Source organism: Bufo gargarizans, chromosome 2, assembly GCF_014858855.1.
Source record: "Bufo gargarizans isolate SCDJY-AF-19 chromosome 2, ASM1485885v1, whole genome shotgun sequence".
NCBI classification, from domain to species: domain Eukaryota; kingdom Metazoa; phylum Chordata; class Amphibia; order Anura; family Bufonidae; genus Bufo; species Bufo gargarizans.
The window spans coordinates 71943139-71965396 of record NC_058081.1 but is presented as its reverse complement, the minus strand read 5'-3'; the positions used below and the strand labels follow the sequence as shown (position 1 = coordinate 71965396).

General features: G+C 42.1%; 1 protein-coding gene across 1 annotated transcript in view; it reads right to left on the bottom strand.

The window, feature by feature from the left end:
* TMED4 (transmembrane p24 trafficking protein 4) overlaps positions 1 to 21822 on the bottom strand; it is a 30173-nt gene extending 8351 nt beyond the window's left edge. Inside the window, exons 1-2 of the mRNA XM_044279183.1 lie at positions 21596 to 21822; positions 16711 to 16811 (exon numbers count right to left, since the gene is read on the bottom strand). Coding sequence (XP_044135118.1) covers positions 16711 to 16811; positions 21596 to 21758 — 264 coding nt within the window. The 5' untranslated portion in view covers positions 21759 to 21822. The remainder of the gene's footprint in view (positions 1 to 16710; positions 16812 to 21595) is intronic.
* Between the last annotated feature and the right edge of the window lie 436 nt (positions 21823 to 22258).

Sequence of the window (22258 nt, the reverse complement as noted above, 5' to 3'; positions counted from 1 at the left end):
GACCCACCTACCGGTCAGGATTAGAGAATATCCCACGGAATGAACACCCGAGGTAAGTGCTGATGCATGGACACTAATTATATCACCTGCTCAATACTAAGGAAATGCTGAAAACATGACCGGTAGGTGGTCCCTGAGGACCGGAGTTGAGAAACTGGCTGCTGGTCATCACATCGGCCACTATCACCACAGCCATTGTGCTAATTACTTTCTCCCCTGATGAGCCTTCATATGGAAGCTGGGGAAAAGCGTCGGGAGATTTGGATTGTGGGACACCCATTGGACTTCCACATCTTCATTGGGCATCCATGCATGGGATATTCCAGGGGCTACGTTTATAGGTAGGATAGTTCTCCCATCTGGGGGGGGAGGGGGGGGGGGGGCTGTTCTGCTTTAGGTAGGGATAGTATAGGCTGTTAGGGGCAGTTCTCTCATGGATAAATACCGCAAGCTGTTTTCATCATATCTTTTATTCTTCAGTCTATCCCACCTACGTTTTTTGGTATCGTGAGTAACCGCATAGCGGTAACCCCTTGTTTCTTTTGCCTCTAATCATTTGATTATAGTTCCACTGGGTTATCTGTCCCAATTATCTTAGTATCTATTACGTTTGTTTATTTATTTGTCTGTCTTTACCCTGGTGGGTCCTATTTTAACATATATATTAAAAGTGATGTTTTAAAGGGTACATTTACTAGCTTCAGTGATATATACATGTATACCTTGTTGTGCCTTTTCATAGGTAAATGCATTGATATACAATTACTCTAGTCAAGATGAATGTTCATTGCCTTAACCACCTCAGCCCGCTAGCTGAAACCCCCTTCATGACCAGAGCACTTTTTACACTTCGGCACTACACTACTTTCACCGTTTATCGCTCGGTCATGCAACTTACCACCCAAATGAATTTTACCTCCTTTTCTTCTCACTAATGGAGCTTTCATTTGGTGGTATTTCATTGCTGCTGACATTTTTACTTTTTTTGTTTTTAATCGAAATTTAACTTTTTTTTGCAAAAAAAAAAATGAAATTTTTCACTTTCAGCTGTAAAATTTTGCAAAAAAAACGACATCCATATATAAATTTTTCGCTAAATTTATTGTTCTACATGTCTTTGATAAAAAAAAAAAAATGTTTGGGCAAAAAAAAAAAAATGGTTTGGGTAAAAGTTATAGCGTTTACAAACTATGGTACAAAAATGTGAATTTCTGCTTTTTGAAGCAGCTCTGACTTTCTGAGCACCTGTCATGTTTCCTGAGGTTCTACAATGCCCAAACAGTAGAAAACCCCCACAAATGACCCCATTTCGGAAAGTAGACACCCTAAGGTATTCGCTGATGGGCATAGTGAGTACATAGAACTTTTTATTTTTTGTCACAAGTTAGCGGAAAATGATGATTTTTTTTTTTTCTTACAAAGTCTCATATTCCACTAACTGGCGACAAAAAATAAAAAAATTCTAGGAACTCTGCATGCCCCTCACGGAATACCTTGGGGTGTCTTCTTTCCAAAATGGGGTCACTTGTGGGGTAGTTATACTGCCCTGGCAATTTAGGGGCCCAAATGTGTGAGAAGTACTTTGCAATCAAAATGTGTAAAAAATAGCCTGCGAAATCCGAAAGGTGCACTTTGGAATACCCCACATGTGACCCCACTTTGGAAAGAAGACACCCCAAGGTATTCAATGAGGGGTATGGCGAGTTCATAGAATTTTTTATTTTTTTTTTGCATAAGTTAGCGGAAATTGATTTTTTTTTGTTTTTTTCTCACAAAGTCTCACTTTCCGCTAACTTAGGACAAAAATTTCAATATTTCATGGACTCAATATGCCCCTCAGCGAATACCTTGGGGTGTCTTCTTTCCAAAATGGGGTATTTATACTGCCCTGGCTTTTTAGGGTCCCTAAAGCGTGAGAAGAAGTCTGGAATATAAATGTCTAAAAAATTTTACGCATTTGGATTCCGTGAGGGGTATGGTGAGTTCATGTGAGATTTTATTTTTTGACACAAGTTAGTGGAATATGAGACTTTGTAAGAAAAAACAAACAAAAAAATATATATATATATTTCCGCTAACTTAGGCCAAAAAAATGTCTGAATGGAGCCTTACAGGGGGGGTGATCAATGACAGGGGGGGGGGTGATCACCCATATACACTCCCTGATCACCCCCTGTCATTGATCACCCCCCTGTAAGGCTCCATTCAGACGTCCGTATGATTTTTACGGATCCATGGATACATGGATCGGATCCGCAAAACACATGCGGACGTCTGAATGGAGCCTTACAGGGGGGTGATCAAGGAGTGTATATGGGTGATCACCCCCTGACATTGATCACCCCCCTGTAAGGCTCCATTCAGACGTCCGCATGTGTTTTGCGGATCCGATCCATGTATCCATGGATCCGTAAAAATCATGCGGACGTCTGAATGGAGCCTTACAGGGGGTGATCAATGACAGGGGGTGATCAGGGAGTGTATATGGGTGATCACCCCTCTGTCATTGATCACCCCCCTGTAAGGCTCCATTCAGACGTCCGCATGTGTTTTGCGGATCCGATCCATGTATCCATGGATCCGTAAAAATCATACGGACGTCTGAATGGAGCCTTACAGGGGGGTGATCAATGACAGGGGGGTGATCAATGACAGGGAAGTGATCAGGAAGTCTATATGCGTGATCACCCCCTTGTCATTGATCACCCCCCTGTAAGGCTCCATTCAGACGTCCGTATGCGTTTTGCGGATCCGATCCATGTATCCGTGGATCCGTAAAAATCATACGGACATCTGAATGGAGCCTTACAAGAGGGTTATCAATGACAGGGGGGTGATCAGGGAGTCTATATGGGGTGATCAGTGGTTCATAAAGGGTTAATAAGTGACAGGGGGGGTGTAGTGTAGTGGTGTTTGGTGCTACTTTAGTGAGCTGCCCGAGTCCTCTGGTGGTCGATCCAAACAAAAGAGACCACCAGAGGACCAGGTAGCAGGTATATTAGACGCTGTTATCAAAACAGCGTCTAATATACCTGTTAGGGGTTAAAAAAAAAAAAATCACATCTCCAGCCTGCCAGCGAGCGATCGCCGCTGGCAGGCTGGAGATCCACTCGCTTACCTTCCGTTCCTGTGAGCGCGCGCGCGCCTGTGTGCGCGCGTTCACAGGAAATCTCGGCTCTCGCGGGAGGATGCGTATATGCGTCCACCCAGAAGAGCAGGGCCGCCGGCAGGACGCAATCCTGCGTACGGCGGTCCTGGAGTGGTTAAAGAGCCATGCTCGACTATATTTACAATTTTGTATGTCTTGAGTAGGCCGAAGTAAGGTCGCACAAAGGTTTCTACTCTTCAGTGTTATTCTTCTCATTAATGTACCAGTCTGAGAAGAGGCCTCCTTGTCTACTTATAAATTTATGACGGGAGATAAAGATAAGCTCTATGCAGCTGGTGATAATTACCTATACAATTAGGTATTTATTAATAAAGCAAAATATATAATATGTATGTATTTATTTATTTATTTAATGAGCCTTAGTCCTTAGCATAAAACAAATCAGTAGGACATATATAGATTACTGTATATTATATTGTTATACATTATGAAGACAACATGTATCCAGTATATTATATATATTTCTCATTAGGAGAATATTTGTCTCTAAAAAAGTGTCTTTAAAGATGTGTGTTTTGTAACAATTAATCACATCTTTGGTATGACAGGAGTTACTGATATCTCTGTGAGAAAACAAGGCCATTCATATCATTATGGTCCATAAATCAACAGTGTGAGAAACATTCAGAGAGATGCCTAGAGGTCTCTCTCTAATTGCTACAAGTGTCAGAATTAATCTCTATAGCTTTGAATTAAAGCTTCTGAGGTCAAATGTATAAAATACATTTTATTCAGCCTTAGATAAGTTAACCCTTTATACTATGATGCAAATAGCTTACACAGCAGTGCCACCTAGGTATGAGTAGGTGACATTACAACAGTAGCAAAAGTGCATTCTGGGTATGGTTATGATGTCATATTTCTTATCAATAGTCACGCCCATCCGAAAATGATTGGAAAGTTCCAAACTAGGAAGGTGTGTCTAAGGCTGGGTTCTCACCTGAGCGTTTTACAGCGCGTACGATCGCGCTGTAAAATGCCCTACGCCCCAAGAAGTACATGAGCTTCTTGTCGCGCGTTCCCGTACATAGACTTCAGCGGGAACGTGCGACAATGGGCGTTCGCTTGTCTCTGTATGCGCAATTGCAAACGCCCGTACAATCGCGCATATAGATAACTCCATCGTCACTGATAAGTTTGGGATTATACAATATTATTTTTATATATATATATATATATATATATATATATATATATATATATATATATATATATATATATATATATACACACACACACACACATACTGTGTAGAATCAGGGCAGCACACCTAGTATCAAACCGATGGGTGCCAGCGGTGGAAACACCTTACCAGGGTGTATGATATAAAACAAGGAAAGACACCGCAGCACATCCGTAGGTGAAATATTGTGGATCTTTATTCACCCTTGCGACGTTTCAGTCCTCTTACTGGGACTATTTTCAAGCCTTGAAAATAGTCCCAGTAAGAGGACTGAAACGTCGCAAGGGTGAATAAAGATCCACAATATTTCACCTACGGATGTGCTGCGGTGTCTTTCCTTGTATGTATATATATATATATATATATATATATATATATATATATATATATATATATACATATATACACATACACACACACACACACACATATACATAGAGAGAGGAAAAAAGAAAAGGAAAGAGGGGAGAAGTTGAGCTCCCTAGAGGGGTCTATCAAGATGAAAGCCATGAGATGCGCTATGATGGACCACCCAGCTTTCCTAGGAGCAGAAGTGAGATTCTTACTAGGACTTGGTAGGAGAAACAGAAAATGATATTTCATTTTATTAAGACTAATTTGAGAGTGTGGGTGAAATTATACCATCTAGATTGGCGAATAAATACATTAATCGATCATCTCCATATTCAGTATTAGGATATTGTGAGGCTTTATTATACCTGCAGAAGAATCATGACTCAATCTAGCGAATCATTAAATGAGTGTGTGTATATATATATATATATATATATATATATATATATATATATATATATACACACACACACACACACACACACATATATACATACATACACATACACACACACATACCAAAAAAGGTATAGTATCCAAGGGATGAGGCAGCACTCCAATTAAAGTGAAAAATGGTGGATCTTTTATTCCCCTCTTCAACGTTTCAACCGTCTCAATGCGGTCTTTCTCAAGCATACCACATGGTGTCATACAAGGGTATTTATACCCACAATACATAGCAAACAATTAGAGTGACAATAATTCAATATAAGATGTAGTAAAGTGTAAAATAAAGCAAACAACACAGCCTAAAATACATTACATGTGAAGATTACATCAGTAGTGATATACATTGTGTACAGAATGTAATAATCATAATGCCAGCATAACTAATTAATGCATAGTTATGCTGGCATTATGATTATTACATTCTGTACACAATGTATTACACTATGTATATCACTACTGATGTCATCTTCACATGTAATGTATTTTATGCTGTGTTTGCTTTATTTTACACTTTATTATATCTTATATTGAATTATTGTCACTCTAATTGTTTGAGAGAATATATATATATATCTCTCTCTATCTCTGAGAACATTCTTCGCCAAGCTAAGTGATGGATTCCCACAGGAAATACTTATTTCAAGTCCTTCCCATTTAAGATATGGTCTAGGAAAGATACTAGATCCCTGTTATTTGTCTTAATATTTTTACCAAAGTTATATGTGTGAAAATAGTCCAGGATGGGGCGGAAGGATACAGTTATGTCTTAAGTTATAGCCTTGAATGGGTTTGCCCATGCCTGAAGTCATGTGACGTGTAGTTGGTTAGAGGGGGGAAGAATGTATTTAGCATTCCATATTGATGTCTAGGATTAGACATGCCCGTCCTGATATCATGAGGTTTTCTCTGAACAGAAGTAATGTATATAACTTATGTTTATATTTGGATATCCTAACCTAATAATAGCTTGGTTATAAGTTATTTTTTTCATTCATTTGCATTTATCATTGTGTTTATTTGATTTACTTATATATGTTTAACCAATAAACCTGTGTATTATTGTATAATGCAGAACTACATGTTTATCATTAACGTCATCTCACGTCAAAAGAACTTATTTATCTGAGGAAATAGTCAGACTCAGAATTGTATTGATTGGGGGAGGGGGAGGACGTGATGACGTAGACAGAGTACGTCACGTCCTCCCCCTCCCCCCGGGACTCGGCGGTCCTGCTACCTCGCTACTTTGAATCCCCTGGCGTCCTTCATGCTGATCTTCGGCCGTGTCCTCCTTACGATTGTGGGGCATGTGCCGATGTCCTGAGCGTTAGGCCTGAACGTGGTGCTTCTCCCTGGTTCCTGATGATCCTCCCTCCTCCTCTCCGTGCCGTCTGATCAGTCCGGTCAGTCCCGTTGTGGAGCGCGTCTTCAGCCCTTCTCGATCCTCTCCTCCTCTCCCTGTGGCACTGTGAACAGCTGATCAGTCCGGTCAGTCCCGTTGTGGAGCGCGTCTTCAGCCCTTCTCGATCCTCTCTTCCTCTCCCTGTGGTACTGTGAACAGCTTTTGTTGTGTTTCCTCTGGCCGTTGGACTGTTGCCGAAACTTGTTTTGGAATCGTTGCAGATCCTCTCCTCTCCCCCCTGCGCCACTGTTGTTGGAGACTGTGGATTCTTAGTCTCTGCCGCCGGTGCCCCTCAAGATCTTCAACCCTTGGATGTTAGGAGGAGGTGGAATACCGGTGAGATTGTTCCATTTACTTTCTTTTTTTGTCCTCCAGATCTTCTCTCCCTAGGATGATATCCACTAACTAAAACTACTTTTTCCATCCAAAAACACATCTGAAAAATACTGAGGCGGCCACACAAAAAAAAAAAAAAAAAAAAAAAAAAAAAAAAAAAAAAAAGGAGGAAACTATAAAGTATAAAGTGGAAGAAAAGAGAAGAGAAAAGAGGAGGAAAAAAAAAAAAAAAATAGCAAGGGGAAGGGGGGGAGAAAAAAAGGAAAGGAGAAAAAAAAAGAAAGAAAAAAAAAACCAGAAGGGGAAAAAAAGAAAAAGAAAAAAAAAAAAAAGAAAAAAGGAGAACAAAGAAGAAGGGAGAGGAAAGGGAAAGAAAAAAAAAAATAAAAAAAAAAAAAAAAGGGGAAAAAAAGAAGACATATAAATACAAAAGGAGAGAAAGAGGTGGAAATTTAACCCCTTAGGGACACAGCCTTTTTACACCTTAGGACCAGGCCATTTTTTGAAAATCTGACCAGTGTCACTTTAAGTGATGATAACTTTAAAACGCTTTGACTTATCCAGGCCATTCTGAGATTGTTTTTTCGTCACATATTGTACTTCATGACACTGGTAAAAGAAAGTTAAAAAAAAAAATTTTTTTTGCATAAAAAAATGTCAAATTTACCAAAAATTGAGAAAAATTAGCAAATTTCAAAGTTTCAGTTTCTCTACTTCTGTAATACATAGTAATACCCTTAAAAATTGTGATGACTTTACATTCCCCATATGTCTACTTCATGTTTGAATTATTTTGGGAATGATATTTTATTTTTTGGGGATGTTACAAGGCTTAGAAGTTTAGAAGCAAATCTTGAAATTTGCTTCTAAAGTCACTTTGCGAGGCTTACATAATAGAAACCACCCAAAAATGACCCCATTCTATAAACTACACCCCTCAAGGTATTGAAAAAGTGATTTTACAAACTTTGTTAACCCTTTAGGTGTTGCACAAGAGTTATTGGCAAATGGGGATGAAATTTGAGAATTTCATTTTATTGCCTAATTTTCCATTTTAACCCATTTTTTCCACTAACAAAGCAAGGGTTAACAGCCAAACAAGACTGTATCTTTATTGCCCTGACTCTGCCATTTACAGAAACACCCCATATGTGGCCGTAAACTACTGTACGGCCACACAGCGGGGCGTAGAGTGAAAGGTGCGCCGTATGGTTTTTGGAAGGCAGGTTTTGCTGGACAGTTTTTTTGACACCATGTCCCATTTGAAGCCCCCTGATGCACCCCTAGAGCAGAAACTCCATAAAAGTGACCCCATCTAAGAAACTACACCCCTCAAGGTATACAAAACTGATTTTACAAACTTTGTTAACCCTTTAGGTGTTGCACAAGATTTAATGGAAAATAGAGATACAATTTCAAAATTTCACTTTTTTGGCAGATTTTCCATTTTAATATTTTTTTTCCAGTTACAAAGCAAGGGTTAACAGCCAAACAAAACTCGTTATTTATGGCCCTGATTCTGTCGTTTACAGAAACACCCCATATGTGGTCGTAAACCGCTGTACAGTCACACGGCAGGGCGCAGAAGGAAAGGAATGCCATACGGTTTCTGGAAGGCAGATTTTGCTGGACTGGTTTTTTAGACACCATGTCCCATTTGAAGCCCCCTGATGCACCCCTAGAGTAGGAACTCCAAAAAAGTGACCCCATTTTAGAAACTACGGGATAGGGTGGCAGTTTTGTTGGTACAAGTTTAGGGTACATATGATTTTTGGTTGCTCTATATTACACTTTTTGTGCGGCAAGGTAACAAGAAATAGCTTTTTTGGCATTGTTTTTTTTTTGTTATTTACACCATTCATCTGACAGGTTAGATCATGTGGTAATTTTATAGAGCAGGTTGTCACGGACGCGGTGATACCCAATATGTATACAATTTTATTTATTTATGTACGTTTTACACAATAATTTCATTTTTAAAACAAAAAAAATGTTTTAGTGTCTCCATAGTCTAAGAGCCATAGTTTTTTAAATTTTTGGGCGCTTATCTTAAGTAGGGTCTCATTTTTTGTGGGATGAGATGACGGTTTGATTGGCACTATTTTGGGGTGCACATGACTTTTTGATTGCTTGCTATTACACTTTTTGTGACGGAAGATGACAAAAAATGGCTTTTTTATTTTTATTTTTTTACGGTGGTCATCTGAGGGGTTAGGTCATGTAATATTTTTATAGAGCCGGTCAATACGGACGCGGCGATACCTAATATGTATACTTTTTTTTTTATTTATGTAAGTTTTGCACAATGATTTCATTTTTGAAACAAAAGAAATCATGTTTTAGTGTTTCCATAGTCTAAGAGCCATAACTTTTTCAGTTTTTGGGCGATTATCTTGGGTAGGGTATGATTTTTGCGGGATGAGATAACGGTTTGATTGTTACAATTTTGGCGTAGATGCGACTTTTTGATCACTTTTATTACCTTTTTTGGGAAGTAAGGTGGGCAAAATTCCAATTTCATCATAGTTTTTAATTTTTTATTTTTATGGCGTTCACCGTTCGGGTAAAGTAACATTACCATTTTATAGATCAGGTCGTTACGGACGCGGCGATACCAAACATGTGTAGGGAATTTTATTTTTTTCATTTTTAATCGGTGATAAATGTGTTTTTTGATTTTTACTTTATTTTTCACTTTTTTCACTTTTTTTTTGACCCAGACCCACTTGGTTCTTGAAGATCCAGTGGGTCTGATGTCTTTATAATACAGTACAATATATAGTACTGTACTGTATTTTACACTTTGTCTGAACAGATCTATGCCTTTCAGCACAGATCTGTTCAGCACCATGGACAGCAGGACGCCTGAGAAGGCGTCCTGTTGCCATGGGAACCTTCCCTGTCTGCTCAGTTATGGTCAGAACTGCGCAGACGGGCAAGGGTAAGGACGGGGCTTGGGGGGCTGCCTGGGAGCTCTCTCCCTCTCCATTCGGAGGGGCTGCAAAGGCACAGCAGCCCCCCGATGGGAGAGGGAGGGAGCTCCCTGCGCTGTTAATCTTTTCCATACAGCGGTCCGTACGGACCGCTGTATGGAAAGGGTTAAACGGCTGACATCGCATCACCGATGTCAGCCGTTTATACCAGGGTGCCAGCAATGTGCTGGCACCCTGGTATACCCACTAGACGCCAACGATTACGCAATGGGAGGCGGGCGGGGGATCGCGATCCCGCCTACCGCACCGCCCGCCTACCGCACCGCCCGCAACCCTCCCCCTGCACCTCCCACCGTGCTCGAATAACTCAGGGGTGCAGGGGGGAGGGATACACGAAACAATTTTTAATCCTAAAGTTTCTGATCCCCGCGGTCAGGGACCGCGGGGATCAGAAACTGCAGAAATCGCAGCAAACCGCAGGTCTGAATTGACCTGCGGTTTGCCGCGATCGGCGACATGGGGGGGTCACGGGACCCCCCCGCGCATTTAGCCTAGGTGCCTGCTCAATGATTTGAGCAGGCACCGGGTTCCGATCACTGCCAGCCGCACGGCAGTGATCGAAAATGCACAGGGCGTACATGTACGCCCTGTGTCCTTAAGGGGTTAAAAAAAAAAAAAAAAAAAAAAAAAAAAAAGGGGGAGAAAAAGGAGGCGAAGAAAAGGAAGGAAAAAGCAAAGGGGAAAAAAAAAAAAAAAAGAGGATCAAAGTATGGCTCCAAAAGCTAGTAGGCGCTCGGCTGACCTCTCAAATCAGAAACTGGGGTTTAAAACTGCTGAAACAACAAAAATAGACCAGTTTCTGAGGTCTCCGAGGGTTAATACGAGGGGCGGACAAAAGGAACTTGCCACAAAAAAAAATGATGACCCAGAGTTGACGGAGCTAGACCCACAAAAAGCCTCTAGATACTCAGAAGTGGAAGATGGTATAATGGGAGAAGTTATCCCTAACGACAACTCCTCTCCGCTAGAAGAAATATTGCTAGCGGTTAAACAAAATGGGGATTTAATACAGGCTGTTACAACCCAACTTGGGTTCATCCAAAGTTGATGTGGGACTAATAAAAGATGATTTGTCAAAAATGAGAGACAGAGTTAACAACATAGAGAGCTCTGTTACCCTGATACAGAATGAATCCCAAAAAATAAAAACTGAAGTCTCCACACTTAAATCAGAGTATAACCTTCTGAAGAAAAAGGTGGCGGACCTTGAGGATAGGTCACGAAGATATAACGTGAGAATAATAGGGATTCCAGAGGGTGCGGAAGAGAAGAATTCAACCCAATTCATACAGAAGTTAATCCTTGAAAATTTTGGGAAGGATTCGTTTTCCCCCTTTTTTATGATAGAAAGAGCTCATCGGGTCCCAGGGGGTAAACCAATTCCAGGGAGACAACCGCGGACATTTCTTGTTAAGTTATTGGCCACAGGGGATAAAGATATCCTTTTAAGAAGAGCGAGGGAATGCTCACCGGTTGTATATAATGGGAACAGACTGGCTTTCTTTCCAGATTTTTCAAAAGACATACAAGAAAAGAGACGCACATTTATGATTGCCAAAAAGAGGCTAAGAGAAAGGGATATTAAATATTCTCTTATATTCCCAGCAAAATTACGGATTATCTTCAACGATAAAACACTATTTTTCGATACTTCGGAAGAAGTTACGGATTGGCTTGATCGAAATAATCTTTGATTTAATTCCCTTTAGGATGTGTTGGGAATTGTAATTACTAGAAGGGGTTTATACCCCTAAATTTCCTTTTCTTTACCTCTGAATGGGGGCGGCCGAGTGGGGGGAGCGTGGGAGGGATGGTCACAGGAGAGAAATCTACTACAATATGTGGTGGATTACCTGTATGGGGGGTTGGGGTTGGGCTGTGGTGCGTCAAAATGTATCCTTTTTCTTTTTTCTTTCTTTCTCCTCTTTTTCCCATCTAACCACTGTTGATAATGCTGACTAGAATTGTTACCTGGAATATACGTGGTTTGGGGGATAGAGGTAAAAGACAAGCAGTTTTTGACTTTACTCGGGTCCACCTACCTGCAATAGTATGTTTGTTGGAGACCCACCTCACCGAAGAGACCTCTAGGGTGGTCAACAGGGGATGGGCTGCGCATACGTATCATTCTACTTTCTCTAATTACTCGAGAGGTGTTACTGTCTTGATACATAGACTTATTGATTTTGTTTGTATGGCATCCTCTGTTGATCAACAGGGGAGATTTATTTTTTTATACTGTAGGTTAAGGGGGGAAATATGCATTTTGGCCTTTGTCTACATTCCACCGCCATTTTCTTTCTCGGTTCTTAATTCTTTGGTATTGTTTATGGAGAAATGGCCTGAGTGCCCAACACTGATCACTGGCGATTTCAACTGTGTCATGGATCCTTTACGTGATAGGGTTTCTACGAGCAACAGGAGTGATAGTCCGGTTCAGGGGTCTCCCCTGGCACGGTTTTGCCTGGAGGCTGGCTTTGAAGATGTTTGGGAATATTTAGGACAGGTGAAAAGGGTCTTTTCATGTTTTAGTAAAGCAGGTAAATCAATGTCTAGAATAGATCTTGCATTGATAAGTAGTAAACATGTGAAATTGGTAAATCGAATGAAATACGAAACAAGGTCAATATCGGATCACTCTCCGTTACTACTTGAACTCTGCTTAACTCAGGAAAGATACACACAAAAACCTCCCTTTAGACTAAATCCTTATTGGTTATCAGTTATAAAGACACATGAAATAATCCAAAATGAAATTGGCCTCTTTTGGGATAATAATTATGGCTCAGCAAAAATTCAAGTTGTATGGGATACCTTTAAGGCGTACATGAGGGGATTGCTGGTTAGTAACATCGCGAATCTTAGAAAGGAATACGGGAAAAAACAGAAAAACCTAGAAGAACGTGCAGCACTGGCGACAGAATCCTTTTATATGAATAAGACGGAGGAGAATAGGGAAAATATGCAAAGAACCACGCAAATATACTCTAATTTTTTATTGGACAAGGCCCAACAGAGCCTTTTTTTTTAAGGAGCAAAAATACTTTACGGAGTCAGAGCGACCTGGTAAACTTTTGTCCAGAGTAATATCAAGTCAACAATCTAAAAAATGTATAGATAAGGTTCGATTGAGTGATGGCATGATGGTCACTGGACAGGGTCCGGTAGAGAAGGCCTTTGTTGACTATTTCTTGGATTTGCACAAGGCTGAAACTAAGATCACAGACGATAAGATAGATCTCTATCTTGACAGGATTACCTTCCCTTCTATTACTGAGACGCAAAAGAAAGCACTCGAATTGGAGGTCTCAATTCAGGAACTCGAGGGAGCTATTAAATTATGCTCGGCCAACTCTACTCCTGGTTCAGATGGGCTTCCATACGAATTCTATAGTAAATATAGGGAGTGCATTCTCCCCAGACTGCTGGAGGTCTTTTCTGAATCAATGGAGTATGGGAAGTTGCCAGATTCAATGATGGAAGCTGTAATAATATTAATTCCAAAAAAAGGCAAGGACCCCCTAGATCTAGAATCTTATAGACCAATCTCACTTCTTAATACAGATGTAAAGCTTCTTGCGAGGGTCTTGGCTACAAGGCTTTCTAGGGTCATTTCCTCTATTGTCCACCCGGATCAGAGTGGCTTTATTCAGAACAAGGGTACACATTATAATCTACATCGGCTCTTTTCTAATATTCAGGCCCCTGGGGGGACTGCTCGCTCCATCCTGTCATTGGACGCCTCTAAGGCCTTTGACAGGGTGGAGTGGCGCTTCCTCTGGAAGGTTCTGGCAAGGATGGGCTTTGGAGAAAGGTTCATAGGTACTCTTAAGTTACTATATGGATCTCCAAGGGCAAAATTGAGTCTTAATGGAATCTTGAGTAGCAGTATTGATTTAAATAGGGGCACGCGGCAGGGCTGTCCATTATCCCCATTGTTATTTGATATTTATATCGAACCCCTTGCTATGGCCATTAGACAGGACGATCAGCTTAAAGGATTTGGTACGCTAGGAACACAAGACCGTATCTCATTATATGCGGATGATGTTCTTTTTTTTATAGATCATACGGAAATTACTCTCCCTAGGATTATTTAAATGGTTAAAGCATTTGGTGAGGTGTCTGGTTTTCTTATAAACTGGGCTAAGACCAGTTTGATGCCAGTGGATCCCCTCCCACAGAAAGAGGTCTCTGTGACACAGTTGAATATTGTAGACACTTTTCAATACTTGGGTTTGATTATATCACTTCGGGTTGAAAATTTTGTACAACTTAATTTGATCCCCATAATGGTAAGGACTAGAGCTAAAATAGGGATCTGGCTGAGACTTCCTCTATCTAGAGCCGACCGAGTCTCATTAGTCAAAATGGTGATACTACCACAATTTTTATATGTCCTTAGGAATACACCTATTTGGATACAAGATAAGTATTTTAAACTTATGGAAAGAATAATTAATGATTTAATATGGGGAAGAAAGCGAGTTCGAATAAAGCTGGAATATTTGTATAAATCAGTGGAGTGCGGGGGTTTAAACCTCCCTTACTTTAAAGGGTACTTTATTGCAGCCCAGCTATTGAGGTGCTACGAATCAGAGAACAGTGCATTGCTGGGGAAGTTGGTAACTAGCCACGCCCATAATAATATTTTTACCTTGTTGGAATCCGGGCTATTGAAGGGCTATGAGCGAGGCTATAGAGAGACTATAAAATTACTCCTGAAAGTGTGGGCTACAACTAGGACATGGTTGAAGATTAAGGGTTCATTTACATTTACGCCTCTTTGGCATAATGTGTATTTACAAAGGCTAGATGATATTGCAGCCGACACATTTTGGCAGAAGAATAAAATTCTGTATATTTCACAGGTAGTTAAGGATAGAGATATTAAACCATTTATAGAGATGACACATAATATAGAAAACCTTTCATGGTTTAGGTATTTTCAATTGCGTTCAGTACTATCCAGTCTGGATGACAAACTGGTGTTGGATATAGATAATTCATCCTTTTTGAATGAATGGGTAGGGGGTACACTGTCTAGAATAAAAATTTCAAATATATATAAGCTATTACTTAAGGCACGGTTTAGTGATACACAGTCACCAGGACAAAAAGCGTGGGAGGTGGATTGTCCGAACTTACAAATAGAAGGGTGGGAGAATATTTTTGGGAATTTAGGTTCACTGTCACAGAACTTCAACCACGTTCTAGTACAATTCTATATTTGCCATAGATTATATATTACTCCATTGTGGATGAATAAATGTGGATTAAGAGACACGTCAAACTGCCCCAAATGCGACACTGCAGGAGCAGACTTTCTCCATATGATATGGACTTGTCCAGAACTTATAAACTACTGGAATACTATTAATAGTTGTATTATGTATAAACTAAAAGTTCGAATCCCTTTTGAACCACAAGTATTTGTGCTTAATGATCTTTCCAAATTAAATAATCACAAGTATCAAAAGATTTTCCTGAGTAGGATATTGATGTTGGCTAGAGTCTTGGTCAGTCGGACCTGGTTTGCTCGATTCACTCCAGATATAACTACATGGATAAATTTAGTTGTTAAGGTAAAAAATTATGAGAAAATTATGTACAAACAGAGGGAAGCTGAGGACAAGTGGATTAAGATATGGGGTGGCTGGAGGACTGATTAGTTGAGGTCAAATTGTTTTATTTTTTGGGGTTCTATTTTGACGCACCACAGGTAGGGGGGGAGGGGGGGTTGGGGGGGGAACTGTATCTCCTTTTCCTACTCTGTAATGTTTTGATATATTATTTAATAAAGACGAAAAAAAATGAAAAAAAAAAAAAAAAAAAAAAAAAATATGCCAGTTAGGCTTGGTAGTGGGAGCTGCCAGTCCACACCCTTCTGCCATGGGTATTCCCTTTCACCTGAGGTGATCTCAGGTGAGGCCTGCTATAATCAGGTGGGCATAAAGTACCTGCCAGGATGTCAGTGTGGGGTAGAGAGATTTGTTGTGCAACAGAGTCCTGCTGGAGGCTCTGTAATAGTGGTCTCATTCGGGCTGGCTGAGGGGCCCGGGGCTAGGGGATAGCCTGAACTTTGGGGGACTCCGCAAGGTCTGGGAAATGACGGTCGCAAGGTCAGAGTCGGCAGGACTGCTAGACAACATACCCCAAAGGTACTGGACTTGCTACAGCCATGTTATTACTGTGTGTGAACGGTGCTTTAAGTGAGGTAGGGATATTTCATGTTTAGTTAGAGCCCAGACGGACAAGGTGTTAATTTATGTTTGTTCTGTGAAAATAAAGCTCACGTTTGTACCTTAAAAAAAAAAAAAAAAAAAAAGAATTGTATTGATTAGTTTGTCTACAATTCACCAGGTCATGATTTTAAGAATTTATGACAAATTTTATACATTTTTTTATGGTTAATTATTTTTATGACCATAATTTATAATTCTTAATTGAATTATTACCCCCCTGACAACCTACCCTACCTTATCTATACATGCAGTGATTTTGTTTCCGGAGTTGAGAAACCCTGATTTAAAGTGTGTCTCCCATTCACTTGGTTCATGGGACAGTCATGCTGCTTAGTGTCCACCACCCTCCACCGTCTTGGTGGACATCTACCCGAGCCATTGTAGTCACCACTAGACTCATCCATATCTTCTGCGTGAACCGCTGGTGTAGGACTCTCTGGTCTGCGAGGTGCCATGCGATGAAGCCGGGCACAATACACCCTGCTGCTCAGCACATGTCCAACATGTCATACCCAAAATGGTCTTGCAGGTGCAAGTGTAATATAAAAGATCCCCCCAAAAAAACAGCCTCTGTATACCTTGCCATCAGGGTCTTTCGCCTCAACATGCATGCCCAGACCCGGAGTAGACGGCAGAAAAGTCTCTGACTGTTTGTCCCACAGCTGAGTCTTGTAGTTTCCTGAAAAAAAATAAAAAAAAGTTAAAAGGAGTTTTCCCATCTGGGACATTTATTGCATATCCATAGGTGCCGGTCCCACATCTACAACCTGCTCCTATCTCCAGAACAGAGCTTCATTGCGCCCAGCTGGGAACGGACAGGCGGCTGCACAAGCGTGGCTCTCTATTTTTCCCATTAATAGCACTTTCGCGTGCTCAGCTATTTTTGGAAGTCATCCAACAGGAACCAGGACCCGGAAAGCTGGAGGGACCTTAAGGAGGTGAGGAAAGCATTTTTCTGTTGATTTATGAGCCTCTCTGATCCCCTGAAGATTGGACAAGCCCTTTAAAACTCCTTTGGAGTAGCGTCTGTGGCTCTTTGTTATCAAACACTTGTTGCTGGAGTGACTGACATTTTCTTTAAGGCTAGGGCTACACCGCGGCAATGATAGTCAATGGCAACAGTCGCACAAAAACCCAACTTGGATGGATTTTTTGCGACTGTCGTGTCGCTGTATGTCGCAGTGCAACACCATTGACCATCATTATAAAAGCTGTCGCCTAAAGGGGTATTTTGGTTAGATTAAGTTATCCCCTATCCCATCTATCTCCGAAACGCCCATAGAATGGAATATAGCAGCCACTCTGTTCATTTCACAGGACTGTAGGGGGGTACTGGGCCCCCGTTCTTGTGATTGGTGGGGGTCCCAACGGCAGGACCGCCACTGATCTAATATGTATCCCCTTGTCCTGTGGATTACCCTGTTAAGGACAGTGACAAAGAAAAATTCTGAGTGTATTCTGCACCGGAATCAGCCATGTGAACACGCCATTATACCCACACCGTCTTATTTTTTTTTTAAAAATTCTGTGCCAAAAATCAGACCCAACATAACAGTCCAATTGATTTTAATGGTTCCAGTGCTCCAGACTAAAAAAAATACCTAGTAGCCATTGGCTCCTGAACTGAAAAATTTAGGAGCCAAATTAAATTCTTAGTCGCCAAATCGAAACCGAATCAAAATTTTGGTATCGTGACAACGATACGCCGATCAGATCGGCGTAGGGTTGTTTTGATACCAAAATTTTGATTCGCTTTCGTCACCATAAAAAAGTATTGCGATACTCAATACCGCGCAAAAAAAAAAAAAAAAAAAGCTGCGTGCATTTCGCATTTTATTAAACGTTCGGCCCATAATAGAACAGTCCTATCCTATTTTTTGGGGTGACAAGGTGACTAAAAAATGGCGAATGCTCACCGCATAGGAGATATTTTTTTTAATAATTTAATAGTTTGGACAGCGCTATGTAATATGTTTATTTATTTATTGTTTATATATTTTATATGTAAAATTGGGAAAGGGGGGGGGATTTAAACGTAATATTTTAGGGTACTTTCACACTAGCGTTTTTCTTTTCCGGCATAGAGTTCCGTCATAGGGGCTTTATACCAGAAAATAACTGATCAGTTTTATCCCCATGCATTCTGAATGGAGAGCAATCCGTTCAGGATGCAACAGGATGTCTTCAGTTCAGTCGTTTTGACTGATCAGGCAAAAGAGAAAACCGCAGCATGCTACGGTTTTATCGCCGGCGAAAAAAACTGAAGATTTGCCTGAATGCCGGATCCAGCATTTTTCCCCATAGGAATCTATTAGTGCCCGATTTGGCATTCAAAATACCGGAATGCACCCGCACTAAATCCGGACCCATTTACTTCTATGGGGCTGTGCACATGAGCGGTGATTTTGACACATCACTTGTGCGTTGCGTGAAAATTGCAGCAAGCTCTGTATTGTGCGTTTTTCACGCAACGCAGGCCCCATAGAAGTTAATGGGGCTGAGTGAAAATCGCAAGCAAGTGCGGATGCGGTGCGATTTTCACGCATGGTTGCTAGGTGACAGTCTATTCACTGTATTATTTTCCCTTATAACATGGTTCTAAGGGAAAATAATAGCATTCTGAATACAGAATGCTTAGTAGAAGGTCAATATAATAAACATTGGTGGCGCAGTGCGCCCCCCTCCCCCCCCCCCCCCCCCCGTATAATAAACATTGGTGGTGCAGTGCGCCCCCCCTCAATATAATAAACATTGGTGGTGCAGTAGGCAGTGCCAATGAGGGTTAAAAAAAAAATACAAAAATAATTAACTCGCCTCCTCCAATTGATCGTCTCCTGTTCTTTCTTCAGGACCTGTCAAAGGACCTGTGGTGACATCACTGTGCTCATCACATGATACATCACATGACCATGTGATGAGCTCAGTGACGTCACCACAGGTCCTGAAGAAAGAACAGGAGACCGGCAGCTACGCGATCAACTGGAGGAGGTGTTATTTTTTTTTTTACCCTCATTGGCACTTCCCACTGCGCCACCAATGTTTCTTATACTAGGGGGGCGCACTGCGCCACCAGCGAAGATAACTGACCTGTTAATACAAATACAGGAGGCGGGTGCCGGAATCAAATAGCCGGCACCCCGACCTCTATGACAGGGAGCTGCGATCAGCGGCAGTTAAGCCCTCAGGTACCGCACCAGCTCCCTGTCACAGAGGTCGGGTGCCGGCTATTTGATTCCGGCACCAGCCTCCTGTATTTGTATTAACAGGTCAGTTAACTTCATTGGTGGCGCCGTGGCCACAGCCCCTCCCGTCTCTTTTCTTAATGGCGGAGGCAGCAGCACAGGGGGAGGGAGAGACTCCTCCACTGCTGAGAAGAAGTGAAGAACATCGGCGGCGGGGCAGAGAACTATCATCTCCTGTGCCCAGCCGCTGTTCAGCAGCAGGGTGTCTAGTCGCAAATGGCGACAAGACTAAAAAGTCTTGTCGCCATTTGTAAATTCTAAATCGCATTGGCGACCATTTTGGTCGCCATCTGGAGCCCTGGGTTCTGTGTTGTTGGGGGATGTTTGCGAGTATGTCGATGCTTTCCAGTGTCCACATGGAAACCGTGCAGGCGGATCCAGGCAGTGCAAACCGCAAACATAGAGCAGAAATTTGAGAGTCGGCCTTGATTTCTACATCTGGCTTTTAAAGGGGTTGTCTGGGATTCCAATACTTACTGACAGCCTATCTTCAGGATAGCTCATCAATATCTGATCATGGGGGGGGGGGGGGTCTGACGCCTGACAATCCCACCAATCAGCTGTTTGAAAAAGCAGAAGCCTCTTCCTAGGCCAGCAACGTCACGTTCATACGGCCTAGGCGCCGATCCTGGGCTGCACCGCCTCTACACAGTGTACAGGGCTGCGCGTGGAAGGTCGTGAAGACGGTGCCGCACTCGCCGGACTCTTCAAACAGTTGATCAGCTCTAGTGTCTAAGGCCCCTTTCACACAAGCAAGTTTTCTGCACGGGTGCAATGCTTGACGTGAACGCATAGCACCCGCACTGAATCCTGACCCATTCATTTCATGTTTATTTTCATGCATCAGTTCTACATTCCGTGAAAAAAGCAGCATGTTCTATATTCTGTGTTTTCCACGCAGCCCTGGCCCCATAGAAGTGAATGGGGCTTCAGTGAAAAACGCATTGCATCCGCAATCAAGTGCGGATGCGATACGTTTTTCACTGATGGTTGCTAGATGTTGTTTGTAAACATTCAGTTTTTTTTATCACGCACGTCAAAAAACTTAAAGGGTTTCTACCACTTCGGTGTCACATATTTAGCTGTCAGACACTAGCGATCCGCTAGTGTCTGCTCTGCCCAACCATCCTAATATAATTGCTTTTGGGGCGGTGGTTTGGCTAAAAAAACTACTTTTATTAATATGCTAATGAGCCTCTAGGTGCTATGGGGGCGTCATTAGCACCTAGAGGCTCCGTCTACCTTCAGAAACTGCCGCCGCCCAGCGCGTCCCTCCAGCCCGCCCATCTCCTGCTGAATGCGATCCTCCTTGTGAGCGCCTGTATTCGGCGCATGCGCAGTAAATGTCTGACAGCTTCCCTGCTCAGACATCTCCACTGCGCCTGTTCCTCGGAGCACTATGGCGTCATCGCGCAGGCGCAGTGGAGATGTCTGAGCAAGAAAGCGGTCAGACATTCACTGCGCATACGCTCACAAGGAGGATCGCATTCAGGAGGAGATGGGCGGGCTGGAGGGACGCGCTGGGCGGCGGCAGTTTCTGAAGGTAGACGGAGCCTCTAGGTGCTAATGACGCCCCCATAGCACCTAGAGGCTCATTAGCATATTAATAAAAGTAGTTTTTTTAGCCAAACCACCGCCCCAAAAGCAATTATATTAGGATGGTTGGCCAGAGCAGACACTAGCGGATCGCTAGTGTCTGACAGCTAAATATGTGACACCTAAGTGGTAGAAACCCTTTAATCAAAACGCATTGCATCTGTGCAGAAAAAAAACTGAACACAATCGCAGACAAAACTGACTGAACTTGCTTGCAAAATGGTTCGAATTTCACTTAACGCATCCGGACCTAATCCGTCACGCTCCTGTGAAAGGTGACCTATCCTGAGCCTAGGCCATTAATAACAAAATCCCAGACAACCCCTTTAAGACATGGCCTTATACCATAACCGAATATTCCTATCGCAGCTTATAAGATCTTACATACTCATATTCGCCTGTCTGATATCAGCGGATCGTTTTGCACAGGCTGCAGATTTCTGGTGTACTGTCCCTTTAAACCCATACCAAACAACTTTTCAAACTGTTTCCAAGGAAACAACATCCTGAATGAAGGAAGCTTGTTACAGTGTATATAGGGGTTTCCATAGCAACACTGAAGACGGATGCCGCTTTAACCCTCTACCAACCGGCTCTCGGCTGACGCTGCATCTGCCGCTCTCACCTATGACCATGGTCTCATCCGGGATCTCCTCTATGAAGCATCGTTTCTCCGTCTCCCCGATGTGGAAATAGAGTCCCCGGGACAGGCCGAGGCGTAGGAACAGCACGAGCAGGGGGAATAGCAGGGGCCTGAGGGCCCCACAGTCTGGGGCGAGGGGAGACATGACTGAGGTGACACACAGCTTCCAGCGGCCTCCTGCGTGTCACGCCTCTTCCCAGAAAGCCACAGCGCTTACTGATTGGCTGTATGCAGCCCAGAGGCGGGGTTAAGCCGAAGTGAAAGCGAGGCTTGAGTCCGGAAACGGCAACGTCACCACAGGCTGGAAAGGAACGTCATCCTAAAGCGGCCATCTTACCTGAGCCTGCTGGTCGTGACGTCACGTTTTTTTGTTTTTTTTTTTAACATTTTTGGTTATAATAAAAAAAAGAATAACTTTAATACGAGTGATAACGTTATGATCATAGAAAATTATTGGGTGTCATTATAATTTCTACTTCCCCAACTATTTTCTGTGTAATTAGTAAAAGGGATTTAAAAGTAAATGGCAAAGAGCAGGAAAGTTAGTAAAAGAAAGAAAAATAATACCCATCTGGTAAATCCTGCAGTAATGACATCATTGGCCTAAGGAGTGGTGTGCAGTACACTGCTGAGGTCAGGGACTGG